General features: G+C 42.3%; 1 protein-coding gene across 1 annotated transcript; it reads right to left on the reverse strand.

The window, feature by feature from the left end:
• Nucleotides 1–346: 346 nt before the first annotated feature.
• ino80b (INO80 complex subunit B) lies at nt 347–13516 on the reverse strand. Its single transcript, XM_063045103.1, has 5 exons — nt 13406–13516; nt 12141–12330; nt 9025–9131; nt 8281–8453; nt 347–2932 (listed from the first exon to the last, which is right to left on the reverse strand). The coding sequence occupies exons 1-5, from the start codon at nt 13437–13439 to the stop codon at nt 2474–2476; spliced, it is 963 nt and encodes a 320-aa protein (XP_062901173.1). The 5' UTR covers nt 13440–13516; the 3' UTR covers nt 347–2473.
• Between the last annotated feature and the right edge of the window lie 277 nt (nt 13517–13793).

The following is a 13793-nucleotide window of genomic DNA, read 5'->3' on the forward strand; positions in this document are numbered from 1 at the left end:
CATCCATTATTTATTTCTATACACATATTCTTTCTCTCACTCTCCTTTTTCTGCCTCTGTCCCTCTGACTATACCCCTTGCCCATCCTCTGGGTTCCCCCCCACCCTTGTCTTTCTCCCTGGGTCTCCTGTCCCATGATCCCCTCGTATCCCTTTTGCCAATCACCTGTCCAGCTCTTGGCTCCATCCCTCCCCCTCCCGTCTTCTCCTATCATTTTGGATCTCCCCCTCCCCCTCCCCCTCCCACTTTCAAATCTCTTACTCACTCTTCCTTCAGTTAGTCCTGACGAAGGGTCTCGGCCTGAAACGTCGACTGTACCTCTTCCTAGAGATGCTGCCTGGCCTGCTGCGTTCACCAGCAACTTTGATGTGTGTTGCTCCTCTTTCAAATCTGTTAACTTAGTGGTAATACCAGGATGATGTATGGGGCACAATTCCACATTGAGGACAAGTACTTTTTCTTAGCATCCCTGGTTCAATATCATCTCTGGAGTTTGCAAATTGTGATTGTGCATTTGTCCAGGTTCCCTTTTATGGGTTAAAAGACCCTTTTATTGGTAGTTTAATTGGCCAATAAATCACCCTAGTTAGGAGAATCAGGTGAAGTTGATGGGTATTAGATGAATAGCAAAATGCTATTGCACAGACATGGACTTATTAGGCCAAATAGCTATTCATCATAAAAGGACATACCAGAACAGTAGGGTGTAACAGTCAGGATTAGTTTTGTCTACAAAAGCCACAACTTGATAAAGTTTATCAACAGGAATTCAATGCAAAGGCTTGTTATGGATATCTTTACAGGCAAGGGAAGTGAAGTTTAAAACAAGAGTACAGAAATTAGTAAGGAATTCAGAAATCATTTAATGTGCAAGTTGCTACAAGGGAGTTTGAGATTTGATTTGACAAGTGCTTTTGCTTAGCAAGTCTGGTCTGGAAAGTTAGATCATACATGATTGAGGATGAGCTAGCCAAATGTGTTTGTAGAAGGTAGCAGAGAGTTGTTTATCAGATTTGAGCCCTGGGGTGTATTGCCAGGATTGGTGCTGCATCCACCATCTTATATTAACAACTTGGAAGAAAAATGTGCTTGGCAAGATTGTGAATGACACCAGTATTAGTGGTTAGTAGACAGTACAGAAGGTTATCCAAGATTACAACAGGATCCAGATCAACTGAGGAAAAAAGAGCCAAGGAACAGCAGATAGAATTTAATTCTAACAAGCTCGATGTTGTATTTTGAAGAGTTAACTCGGCAGGATTTGCAAGTAAATGTTCTGTTGAGTGTTGTAGAAGAGACATGGGGATCCAAGTACCAAGTTTCCTTAAGTGGTGGCAGAGGTAGGCATTTAGTATGCTTGTCTTCATTAATCAGGGTATTGAGTACGGGAGTTGGAACATTCCAACTGTACAGTATGTTATTGATACCACTCCTAGAATACTGTGCAGTTTTCATAGCCATACTAAAGGAAGAATGTTTTAATCTATTAGGGTTACAAAAAATTCACAAGAATGACACTAGGACAAGAGGGCTTGAGTTATGAAGAGGTTGTATAGGCTGGGGCTTTCCCCCTACCCCCAGAAACACAGGAGGGGTGAATAGGAATAGGCAAGGAAGTCAAGACTAGAGAGCATAGATTTAAGGTCAAAGGGGAAACTTTCTAGAGGGTGGTGGGCATATGAAACAAGCTGCCAGCAGAAGTGGTAAAGGCAGGTACAATTTACATTTTAAAGATACTTGGATAAATCTAGCTCAGAAAAGTGCCAAATAGGACTTGCTCAGGTAGCCAACCTGGTTGGCATGGATGAGTTGTATTGAAGTGCACAGTGGAGTAGTTGGCTAGTAGACCAACTGGAAAGCTGATTTTAGCAAAAGCTGCATGTCCATAAGCCACAGGGTCTCAACATGAAGGGAACATCACTCATCCATGAAACTACAACTGAAATTAATGCTGAGTACCAATCTGTCCAGTTTGGTCAGCCTAAATCCACTGGTACAAGTGCTGCCCCTCAAGTTTAGATAACTATTTTAATTCAGAATATTCAGAAGAGAAACAAATGCTAGTAACAAATACAAAAAAAAATGGTTGAGGCAAGGGAAAAAGGACTGGATCTGACTATCATTTCAAGTCAGAATTCTTGCACAGGGACCCAACATGGTAAATATTTTTCCTAATCAATGTCACTCACTCAGTAACTAGCAGTCAAATGCCTTTGATGCATCAATCCCACCACTAAGGTGATAAACATCTTTTGACAAAAACCATATGATCCAAATTGTTATCACAAGAGGCATCAACCAGGGCACATCAGATCTTTTCACCACAGAACCACCTTTTAACTTTCTCCATTAGCATTCCACCCACTGCTAACTGGCATCATTCTTGGTTAAATCAACCAGTCCACAGGTAGCAGCTTTCTGGGGTATGTCCTCCAGTATTACTTTGGAACCAACTCTGGTAGCTCCACTCTCATCACGCCAAACCTTGAATCATCAAGTTCTTTTTGTAGCACTCAAGGCTACAGAGCGGTAATCCAGTTTTTGAACAACAGTATTTCTTGAAGTTTGAGCAACCCTGAACCCCACAGGTAATTGGCGTTGGTACAGGCATCGAGAGTGCTGGGAGTGGGGCAGGACATCCATGTGGAAAGGACACAGTAATCCCCATGGCACTACTGGAGTATCTAATCATTGGACAATGCATTCCCTTGGTCCTTCTGTCCCGTAATGTTTTCACTTTTGCCTTATTTGTTTTCGTTAGCCGCTCAATCGTTTGGTTTTTGCTGTCCTCCGCTTTCTTGGCAGCCTGCAGACGCCTCTTTCGAGCACGCTCGGCCCGTTTCACCATCATTTCCTCAGTCATCTCCTTCACCTTATAGCCCATGGGCAACTCCAGGAGCGGCTGGCTTTGCTGCTTGTGTAGCAAGGCACGCTGCATGAATAAAGAAGATTTATTATACAACTGGAGTTGTATCTTGTCATTGTTTCAGATTATGCCCTCTCAAATTCTTCAAAAACAAGACATAAAACTATACAATTGCAGAAGTACTTTACTTTCAATATCCCATACAGATGTAGCAAGGCTTCAGTTATTTTTGAAATATTTAAAATTACTTAATTCTATTTGCTTCCAAATTATTAACTATACATAAATCTGAGCTGCTATGCATGAGAACACCCAGATCCCTCTGTACAGTTGATCCTGTGGTCTCTCCCTCCCACCTACCAAACTGGATAACCTCACACCTCCACATTTAACTTAACTGGAGAAGGTTAAGTGATTGGACAACATTTTGTAACTTGTATTCTCGTTATAACTTTATTTTCCACTTAACTTGGAACCTACCTCTGATGTCCCCTGTACCAGCGGTTCCTGACCTTTTTTTAAAAAATGCCATGGACCGATAGCATTAAGCAAGGAGTTCAGATTGGGAACTCCTGCTCTATACTTTCCTCCAAGCATCTTAAAATCATGCCCTCTCCTTTCAGCCATATAATACTTTTAAAAAGCACTTAACATACTCTTCTCTGAACCACAAAGATCTTGGCATGCTCCAAATGCAAGCAGGTCAGCACATGACAATGTCCACCTTGGGCCAAATTGATTTACAAGTAGTTTTGTATTTCTTCTTGGTTTGTTTTACTTTTGATCATTTATTTTTTAAAAAAAGATTGTATTTACTTCTACAGCCTCTTCAATTTGCAAAGATTTGTGCATCCAAACTCCAGGCGTCTGTTCCTGCACCTAGATTCAAATTTTCCTTTCTCCTCACTCAAACTTTCAGATCACATTTTACACTTCATAGCATTATATTTACCCTGCCATGTACCTGAATCCTTCTTACTATTATCTTGAGTATTTGCTATATTTCTAAGTTCATGCCATCTTCAGATTTGTAGTAGGACAACACACAGGCATGATTTCCAACTCTGGAATATCCACTTGGCACCGTGCTGAAAAATGTCCAGCTGTTACTCTGCCATTCATCAATTTTGCATCCAAGCCCTCAACACCCCTTTAAGTGAATGGACTTAAATTATTCTCTCATTATGTATTAGCCGTCCGGTGGTGTAGTGGCATCTGCACCGGACCTCAGGGTGAATTGTCCTGGGTTTTGAAGCAGGCTGGCTCCTTGCACATTTTCCATCTGTGCTGGGTTGAGCGTCAAGCGAGCAACTCAGTCTGTAACACAGACAAACACTAAAGGACCAGCAGGTTGCTGCTCAATATGCCAGTGAGGCACAAAAGGATGTTATTATATCATTGTGTATTACTCGAAAGTGTACAATCATATTACTTCCAGGCATAATTTGTCTTTATGAAATCCATATTGTCATCTATTAGGCCACATTGAAGGTCTTTGATTGCTTCCAAACAACAATAAAAAAACAATTATGGTTTTAATCAATTTTTAAAATTTTAATTTATTGTCACCAAACAATTGATACTAGAGTGTACAATCACAGCGATATTTGATTCTGCACAAATGTAACTTGTCGAGCATTCAATATGTAATTAATGCAGAAATCTCAAACTTTTCCAATATACAGCTGAAGTCAGAAATTTACATACACTTAGGTTGAAGTCATTAAAACTCATTGTTTAACCAGTCCACAGGTTTCATATTAGCAAACTATAGTTTTGGCAAGATGTTGAGGACATCTACTTTGTGCATGACACAAGTAATTTTTCCAACAATTGTTTACAGACAGATTATTTCACTTTTAATTGACTATATCACAGTTCCAGTGGGTCAGAAGTTTACAAACAAAGTTAAAAGAAATCAGCCAAGACCTCAGAGAAACAAAAATTGTGGACCTCCACAAGTCTAGTTCATCCTTGAGAGCAATTTTCAAACGCCTGAAGGTACCACGTTCATCTGTACAAACAATAGTACGCAAGTATAAACACCATGGGACCACGCAGTCATCATACCGCTCAGGAAGGAGACGCATTCTGTCTCCTAGAGATGAACATACTTTGGCGCGAAAAGTGCAAATCAATCCCACAACAACAGCAAAGGATCTTGTGAAGATGCTGGAGGAAACAGGCAGACAAGTATCTATATCCACAGTAAAACGAGTCCTGTATCGACATAACCTGAAAGGCTGCTCAGCAAGGAAGAAGCCACTGCTCCAAAACCACCATAAAAAAGCCAGACTACAGTTTACAAGTGCACATGGGGACAAAGATCTTACTTTTTGGAGAAATGTCCTCTGGTCTGATGAAACAAAAATTGAACTGTTTGGCCATAATGACCATCGTTATGTTTGGAGGAAAAAGGGTGAGGCTTGCAAGCCGAAGAACTCCATCCCAACCGTGAAGCATGGGGGTGGCAGCATCATGTTGTGGGGTGCCTTGCTGCAGGAGGGACTGGTGCACTTCACAAAATAGATGGCATCATGAGGAAGGAAAATTATGTGGATACATTGAAGCAACATCTCAAGACATCAGCCAGGAAGTTAAAGCTTGGTCGCAAATGGGTCTTCCAAATGGACAATGACCCCAAGCGTACCTCCAAAGTTGTGGCAAAATTGCTTAAGGACGACAAAGTCAAGGTAGGTGGGAAGCCTTCAAAGGGGAAATTTTGAGAGTGCAGAGTTTGTATGTTCCTGTCAGGATTAAAGGCAAATTGAATAGGAATAAGGAACCTTGGTTCTCAAGGGATATTGCAACTCTGATAAAGAAGAAGAGGGAGTTGTATGAAATGTATAGGAAACAGGGGGTAAATCAGGTGCTTGAGGAGTAAAAGAAGTGCAAGAAAATACTTAAGAAAGAAATCAGGAGGGCAAAAAGAAGACATGAGGTTGCCTTGGCAGTCAAAGTGAAGGATAATCCAAAGAGCGTTTACAAGTATTTTAAGAGCAAAAGGATTGTAAGGGATAAAATTGGTCCTCTTGAAGATCAGAGTGGTCGGCTTTGTGCAGAACCAAAGGAAATGGGGGAGATCTTAAATAGGTTTTTTGCGTCTGTATTTACTAAGGAAGCTGGCATGAAATCTATGGAATTGAGGGAATCAAGTAGTGAGACCATGGAAACTGTACAGATTAAAAAGGAGGAGGTGCTTGCTGTCTTGAGGAAAATTAAAGTGGATAAATCCCCGGGACCTGACAGTGTGTTCCCTCGGACCTTGAAGGAGACTAATGTTGAAATTGCGGGGGCCCTGGCAGAAATATTTAAAATGTCGCTGTCTACGGGTGAAGTGCCGGAGGATTGGAGAGTGGCTCATGTTGTTCCGTTGTTTAAAAAAGGATCGAAAAGTAATCCGGGAAATTATAGGCCGGTGAGTTTAACGTCAGTAGTAGGTAAGTTATTGGAGGGAGTACTAAGAGACAGAATCTACAAGCATTTGGATAGACAGGGGCTTATTAGGGAGAGTCAACATGGCTTTGGGCGTGGTAGGTCATGTTTGACCAATCTGTTGGAGTTTTTCAAGGAGGTTACCAGGAAAGTGGATGAAGGGAAGGCAGTGGATATTGTCTACATGGACTTCAGTAAGGCCTTTGACAAGGTCCCGCATGGGAGTTTAGTTAGGAAAATTCAGTCGCTAGGTATACATGGAGAGGTGGTAAATTGGATTAGACATTGGCTCGATGGAAGAAGCCAGAGAGTGGTGGTAGAGAATTGCTTCTCTGAGTGGAGGCCTGTGACTAGTGGTGTGCCACAGGGATCAGTGCTGGGTCCATTGTTATTTGTCATCTATATCAATGATCTGGATGATAATGTGGTAAATTGGATCAGCAAGTTTGCTGATGATACAAAGATTGGAGGTGTAGTAGACAGTGAGGAAGGTTTTCAGAGCCTGCAGAGGGACTTGGACCAGCTGGAAAAATGGGCTGAAAAATGGCAGATGGAGTTTAATACTGACAAGTGTGAGGTATTGCACGTTGGAAGGACAAACCAACGTAGAACATACAGGGTTAATGGTAAGGCACTGAGGAGTGCAGTGGAACAGAGGGATCTGGGAATACAGATACAAAATTCCCTAAAAGTTTCGTCACAGGTAGATAGGGTCGTAAAGAGAGCTTTTGGTACATTGGCCTTTATTAATCGAAGTATTGAGTATAAGAGCTGGAATGTTATGATGAGGTTGTATAAGGCATTGGTGAGGCCAAATCTGGAGTATTGTGTTCAGTTTTGGTCACCAAATTACAGGAAGGATATAAATAAGGTTGAAAGAGTGCAGAGAAGGTTTACAAGGATGTTCCCGGGACTTGAGAAACTCAATTACAGAGAAAGGTTGAATAGGTTAGGACTTTATTCCCTGGAGCGTAGAAGAATGAGGGGAGATTTGATAGAGGTATATAAAATTATGATGGGTATAGATAGAGTGAATGCAAGCAGGCTTTTTCCACTGAGGCAAGGGGAGAAAAAAACCAGAGGACATTGGTTAAGGGTGAGGGGGGGAAAGTTTAAAGGGAACATTAGGGGGGGCTTCTTCACACAGAGAGTGGTGGGAGTATGGAATGAGCTGCCTGACGAGGTGGTAAATGCGGGTTCTTTTTTAACATTTAAGAATAAATTGGACAGATACATGGATGGGAGGTGTATGGAGGGATATGGTCCGTGTGCAGGTCAGTGGGACTAGGCAGAAAATGGTTCGACACAGCCAAGAAGGGCCAAAGGGCCTGTTTCTGTGCTGTAGTTTCTATGGTTCTATGGTATTGGAGTGGCCATCACAGAGCCCTGACCTCAATCCGAGAGAAAATTTGTGGGCAGAACTGAAAAAGCATGTGCGAGCAAGGAGGCCTACAAACTTGACTCAGTTACACCAGTTCTGTCTGGAGGAATGGAACAAAATTCCCAGCAACTTATTGTGAGAAGCTTGTGAAAGGCTACCCAAAACGTTTGACCCAAGTTAAACAACTTAAAGGCAATGCTACCAAATACTACCAAAGTGTATGTACACTTCTGACCCACTGGGAATGTGATGAAAATCAAAGCTGAAATAAATCATTCTCTCTACTATTATTCTGACGTTTCACATCCTTAAAATAAAGTAGTGATCCTAACTGACCTAAGCCAGGGAATGTTTTCTCGGATTAAATGTCAGGAATTGTGAAAAACTGAGTTTAAATGTATTTGGTTAAGGTGTATGTAAACTTCTGACTTCAACTGTAACAGGTTGAGAATGAAAAATTGACATGGTGTAAATCTACCAGCAAGTGTGGGAGACTGCAAGCTCACAGTGCATCCCTCAATTCACTGAATGTGCTGGCCACTCTGCACAATAATAGGATTTGTTATTAATTATTATTGCAGCCACACAGCCCACTCACCTGTCTAGCCGTCAGCAGGGATTCATCGATCTCCTTCTTTAGCTCCCCATTATCATCCAACTCCCCTTTTTCTAGTGCATCCAGCCATCGCTGCTCTTCATCCTGTTCCGGCTCCCGAAGACTTTCTGAATCCATATCTGGAAGAGGAGATGGATCCAAGTTGCTCTCCTCATCTGCAAAGATATTTACAGGGGTCACTTGGTCAACTTTGTCAGTGTAACATTTTGCATTTCCTGTCCATTTTATATTTACTGTAACAGCAAATTAAAGGCACACACATTGTTAGTTTAAAAGAGAGAGAGTCTGTGGCAAAGGCGAACCACTAATTGTGATTTATCATAAATTAATGGATATGGTCAGAATTGTACAGCAGAGAAATGGTTCCTTTAGCTCACCTTGTCCATGCTAACTGTTTTGCCCATCTACATGAAATTCTCCAAACATGGGCTCATATTGAGTTAACTATCACTGTGAATACAAGCCAACAGCAACAACTCTACAATGCATGGGGAATAACGATGAAAGGGTCATTTCCACTAAATGATCTCGAATTGAACAATATCAATTTAGATAGATGCTTTTAGACCACTGACAAAATCAGCACTTAAAGAGCAGAAAATACTATCGACAATTATACAAATCCATTAGCAACTCACCATACAAAGTGCCTCAGAAGCCTGGCAAAGACTGAAATTGGAGAAACAAAATGATTCTTGAGAGGTAATTAGGAGAAAGAACACTTACCCAGCCAGGCCCGATACTGGTCCAACGGCACCTCATCTGGTTCATCGTCAACCATCAGGGGAGATGGAGACTGCTTCAGCTCAGAGGCCAAGGAGAAGTGTGGCACACTAACACCAAATCACAACAAATAACAGACAGGGTTAATCATTTATCATTTAAACCAATAATCATCAACACAAAGAGAGAATGGAGGCAGATGGGGAAAGCTGTGGGAAGGATTGATGACGTTTGTTAGAGGGAGATGAGCATGAACACAAAAGGCTGCCAGTGCTGCAGTAGATGAGGGGAGAATGGGAACAATCGGGGAGGTGAATGGCAGTTTGGAGAGATGAGTAGACCAGGGAGGCAACGAATTAAATAGGTACTAAGACTTTTTTTGCTGCCATTTTCCTTTTCCCTTCCTTTAGATACAACATGTGACCAGTTTCCAGGCTGTTGCTTCAAGATATAAGGGCTAAGAGAGTTGTAAAAGAGCGCCTGAAGGCTTTGTGTGTCAATGCAAGGAGCATTCGTAATAAGGTGGATGAATTGAAAGTACAGATTGTTATTAATGATTATGATATAGTTGGGATCACAGAGACATGGCTCCAGGGTGACCAGGGATGGGAGCTCAACGATCAGGGATATTCAATATTCAGGAGGGATAGACATGAAGGAAGGGGAGGCGGGGTGGCGTTGCTGGTTAAAGAAGAGATTAACGCAATAGAAAGGAAGGACATAAGCCGGGAAGATGTGGAATCGATATGGGTAGAGCTGCGTAACACCAAGGGGCAGAAGACGCTGGTGGGAGTTGTGTACAGGCCACCTAACAGTAGTAGTGAGGTCGGAGATGGTATTAAACAGGAAATTAGAAATGTGTGCAATAAAGGAACAGCAGTTATAATGGGTGACTTCAATCTACATGTAGACTGGGTGAACCAAATTGGTAAAGGTGCTGAGGAAGAGGATTTCTTGGAATGTATGCGGGATGGTTTTTTGAACCAACATGTCGAGGAACCAACTAGAGAGCAGGCTATTCTGGACTGGGTTTTGAGCAATGAGGAAGGGTTAATTAGCGATCTTGTCGTGAGAGGCCCCTTGGGTAAGAGTGACCATAATATGGTGGAATTCTTCATTAAGACGGAGAGTGACATAGTTAATTCAGAAACAAAGGTTCTGAACTTAAAGAGGGGTAACTTTGAAGGTATGAGACGTGAATTAGCTAAGATAGACTGGCAAATGACACTTAAAGGATTGACGGTGGATATGCAATGGCAAGCATTTAAAGGTTGCATGGATGAACTACAACAATTGTTCATCCCAGCAAAGTTGTTCTTCCACGCGCCACCTCCAGCCCAAGCTGTCTGCTTCAAGTACACAAGAGCAGAAAGCTCTGCACATGCAGAAATCCATCACAGCTGTCTGACAAAGAGTCAGGTACGATCCCAGACCAATTGGGCTATCTTGCCACAGGGTGGTGTCTCCCCTCCCCAGTTTCCTCAGAATGAGCATTTACATTTATTAAAGGTGCTGAAGGAACTCAGCTGGACAGGCAGCATCAGTGGAAAGTCGACATTTCAGGACCGAGTCTTGATGAAGGGTCTCGGCCCAAATCTTCGACTGTTTACTCTGTTCCGTAAATGTTGCCTGGCCTGTTGAGTTCCTCCAGAATTGTGTGTGTGTTGCTTGGATTTCCGGCATCTGCAGATTTTTGCTTGTTTGATTTACATTTATTATCCATTCTGACTGTTTGAATTAGGCACTGCATTGCTGGATCTTCTGCCTTGAAGGTCACTTGAAAGTGCTTCACCACACAAAGCCGGATATTCAAAATCAACTGGAGCAATTACCTCACAGATGGGTATTAGTGAACCTCAATTTCACGGCTTATGTGGTGCTAGCACACAACCAGATTTAACTTCATAATTCACTTATCTTCACTCACCCCCTCACTGAACTGTTCCCACAACCTATGGACTCACTTTCAAGGACTCCTCATCCCATGCTCTCAATATCTATTGGTTTTTAATGTATTTATGTATTTGCATAGTTTGTCTTTTGCACATTTGTTGTTTGTTGGAGTGTGGTCATTCACTGATTCGACTGATTTCCTGTATTTACTGTGAATGCCTATAAGAAAATGAATCTCAGAGTTGTATATAGTGATGTATATGTACTTTGAAAATAAATCTAAATTTTGAATTAACAAAGAACAGTCCAGGTCCACAATGTTCTTCCAAGCTTTTAACCTACTCCACGATCAATGTACCCTTCTCTCCCACACAGCTCCATTTTCTGTCATCCATGTACCCACCCAAGTCTCTGAAATGTTCCTAATGTGTCAGCCTTTACGACCAACACCAGCAGTACGTTCCGGACACTTACTACTCTGTAAAAACCTAGCTCTACATCTCCTCCTAAACTTTCCTCCACTCATCTGAAAAGGATGTCCTCTGGTATTCGCCTTTTTTTCTGATTTACCTCAGGAAAAGGCATTGGCTGTCCATTCTATCTACACCTCTTACTGTCACATATAACTCTATCAAATCACCCCTCATCTCCAAAGAGAAAAGCCATAGTTCACTCACAGGACATGTATTAAGAGTTAACTGATTAGACCCCTTTCACTGCTTGACTGAAGTGTTTACTGGCAGGATTTTACATCAACACCCAGAAGCAGCAAAAATGCCATTATAGCAGATCCAAGCGATAAACTACACTTTGTAGTTAAGAATATAGTTTGAATAATGAAGGGCAAGTGTATTTTCCTCTCTTACAAGAGCAATATTCCATAACCAACATGAAAATTCAAGATTCAGATTTATCACATGCACATTGAAACACAAGTGAAATGTGTTGTTTGCGTTAATAGCCAAAAAACCCCCCAAGGATGTGCAATGAGCAGCCCACAAGTGTTGCCACACATTCCAGCACCCACACAGCATGCTCACCATGCTCGGCAGAACAACACAGAGCACAACAAAACAGAACACAAGAAGTGACAATATAACCACAGCAAAATAACTTGTCTCTCCTTCCTGCCCACCCACCCACATACATGGTCCCCTGACCCCAGGCCTCCAGAGCTGAAAGCTAATCTTTTCAAGACATGTCACTTAAGGCAGAAGCTACACTACCTCTTTGTGCCCATGGTCTGCCCACCAAGTTTTATTTTAAGCTTCAGCTGGGGTTTCCCGGTGCCAGAGTCAGATTCCAGAGTCTCAGAGGAGAAGCCCAGCCCCACGTCAGCCTGATGATGCTTCTTTTTGTGTTTCTTGTGCTTCTTGTGTTTTTTCTTGTGAGAACCGTGACCACCAGCTTCACCTTCTGTGAAATACCAAAGAAAACATGTTGTCAGGGCCACTGACCACAGAACCCTCGGCCAGAGGCAAGGTCACATCCAATAATGAAAAATATATACATAACAATTAAGCAGAGTTTACTTCAAAATGTTTAATTTTATGACTACGAACTATCTTTGAGTTTTTACAGTAAATTAATTGGTGGCTTGTTGCAACTTGAGACATATGCCAAATGCTCACAGATCCCATCTCCCTCTGTACAGGATATTGGAAAAATATATATATATACACACACACAAAAATCACTTGCCACTTTTAACAACTCTATCTGACATATGGCAAGTGTCCATCCTTCCACAATACTTGCTACAAAGTTTAAGGGTTTAAGGTCAAAGTGCAATTGTATATTGTTCAAAGCACTATATAAAATGCTTTTTTATTAGATTTTCTAAACTTTTGAAAAAAAGATGCTGACACTTTTTGGAAGTTTTTTTTTAAAGAATGAAGCACAAGGAGTTGAAATAATAATTAACTGTGATAGTGGAAAAGTGTGGAGAGGCTGAGTGGTCCAAAACGAAAGGCAGAAGAGATATAGTTTGATTTGGCATCATGTTTGGTACAGGCGTTGTGGACCAAAGGGCCTATTTCTGTGCTTTACTGCTCTATGTTGCTCCCAAGGCAAACAGTTTCAGTGCATCCAACACTACGAATACTGCATCGATTCCAGAGTGGGGCACTTTCCAAGAGGGATTCTCAGCGTCGGATTATCGGGGACTGAAGGCCTTAAACTGAGACGATGAGCAGGAACTGTCCCCACTCTCACTCTTGTACCCTTGCCCAACAACTGCGGCCCCAGGTTGGAAACGACAGCTTAGATTTACTGGCCCCAGATTTGCAGCCCCCGGCCTCGGGAGTGGGGGAAAGTGATCCCGCGCCTGAATTCCCGGAGAAGCAACAAACGGGTCCTGACCCAGAGCCGCAGGCTTCGTCCTCAACCAGAAGACAGGTAACCGGGGGGCCACGACCCACACTGCCCTCCCTGGAGAAGTAACCCAGGCCCTCCATCCGAGTCCCTCTCCCCGCTAACCCCTCTCCCTGACCTCTCTCCGCCATCACTTCTTTCTTCTTCCCCATCTTCACCAGTCGCTCAATTGCTGAAAACGTAAGAAAACCCACTAGGAGAAGAAGGTCCCTTCCGGAGTAACGGAAAACAACATCCGGCGTGCAGCCAGAGCTGTGACGAAGGTTCCTACTCTCCCTCCTCTCTGATACCCTGCAGTCCGCGGGATAGAGTTCTTCACGAAGGGCAGCCAGCATCAGGGGATAATTATAAAATACATAATAATTTACAAGATTGTTATACGAACAGAAACCAATAAGAATAAACGTGTGGAAAAACTGCAGATGTTGGAAACTTAAAACAGATAGAAAACGCTGGAAATATTCAGCAGGTCGGGCAGCATTTGTAAGAAAGTGAGAACCTTGTTC

Source organism: Mobula hypostoma, chromosome 4, assembly GCF_963921235.1.
Source record: "Mobula hypostoma chromosome 4, sMobHyp1.1, whole genome shotgun sequence".
Lineage (NCBI taxonomy): Eukaryota > Metazoa > Chordata > Chondrichthyes > Myliobatiformes > Myliobatidae > Mobula > Mobula hypostoma.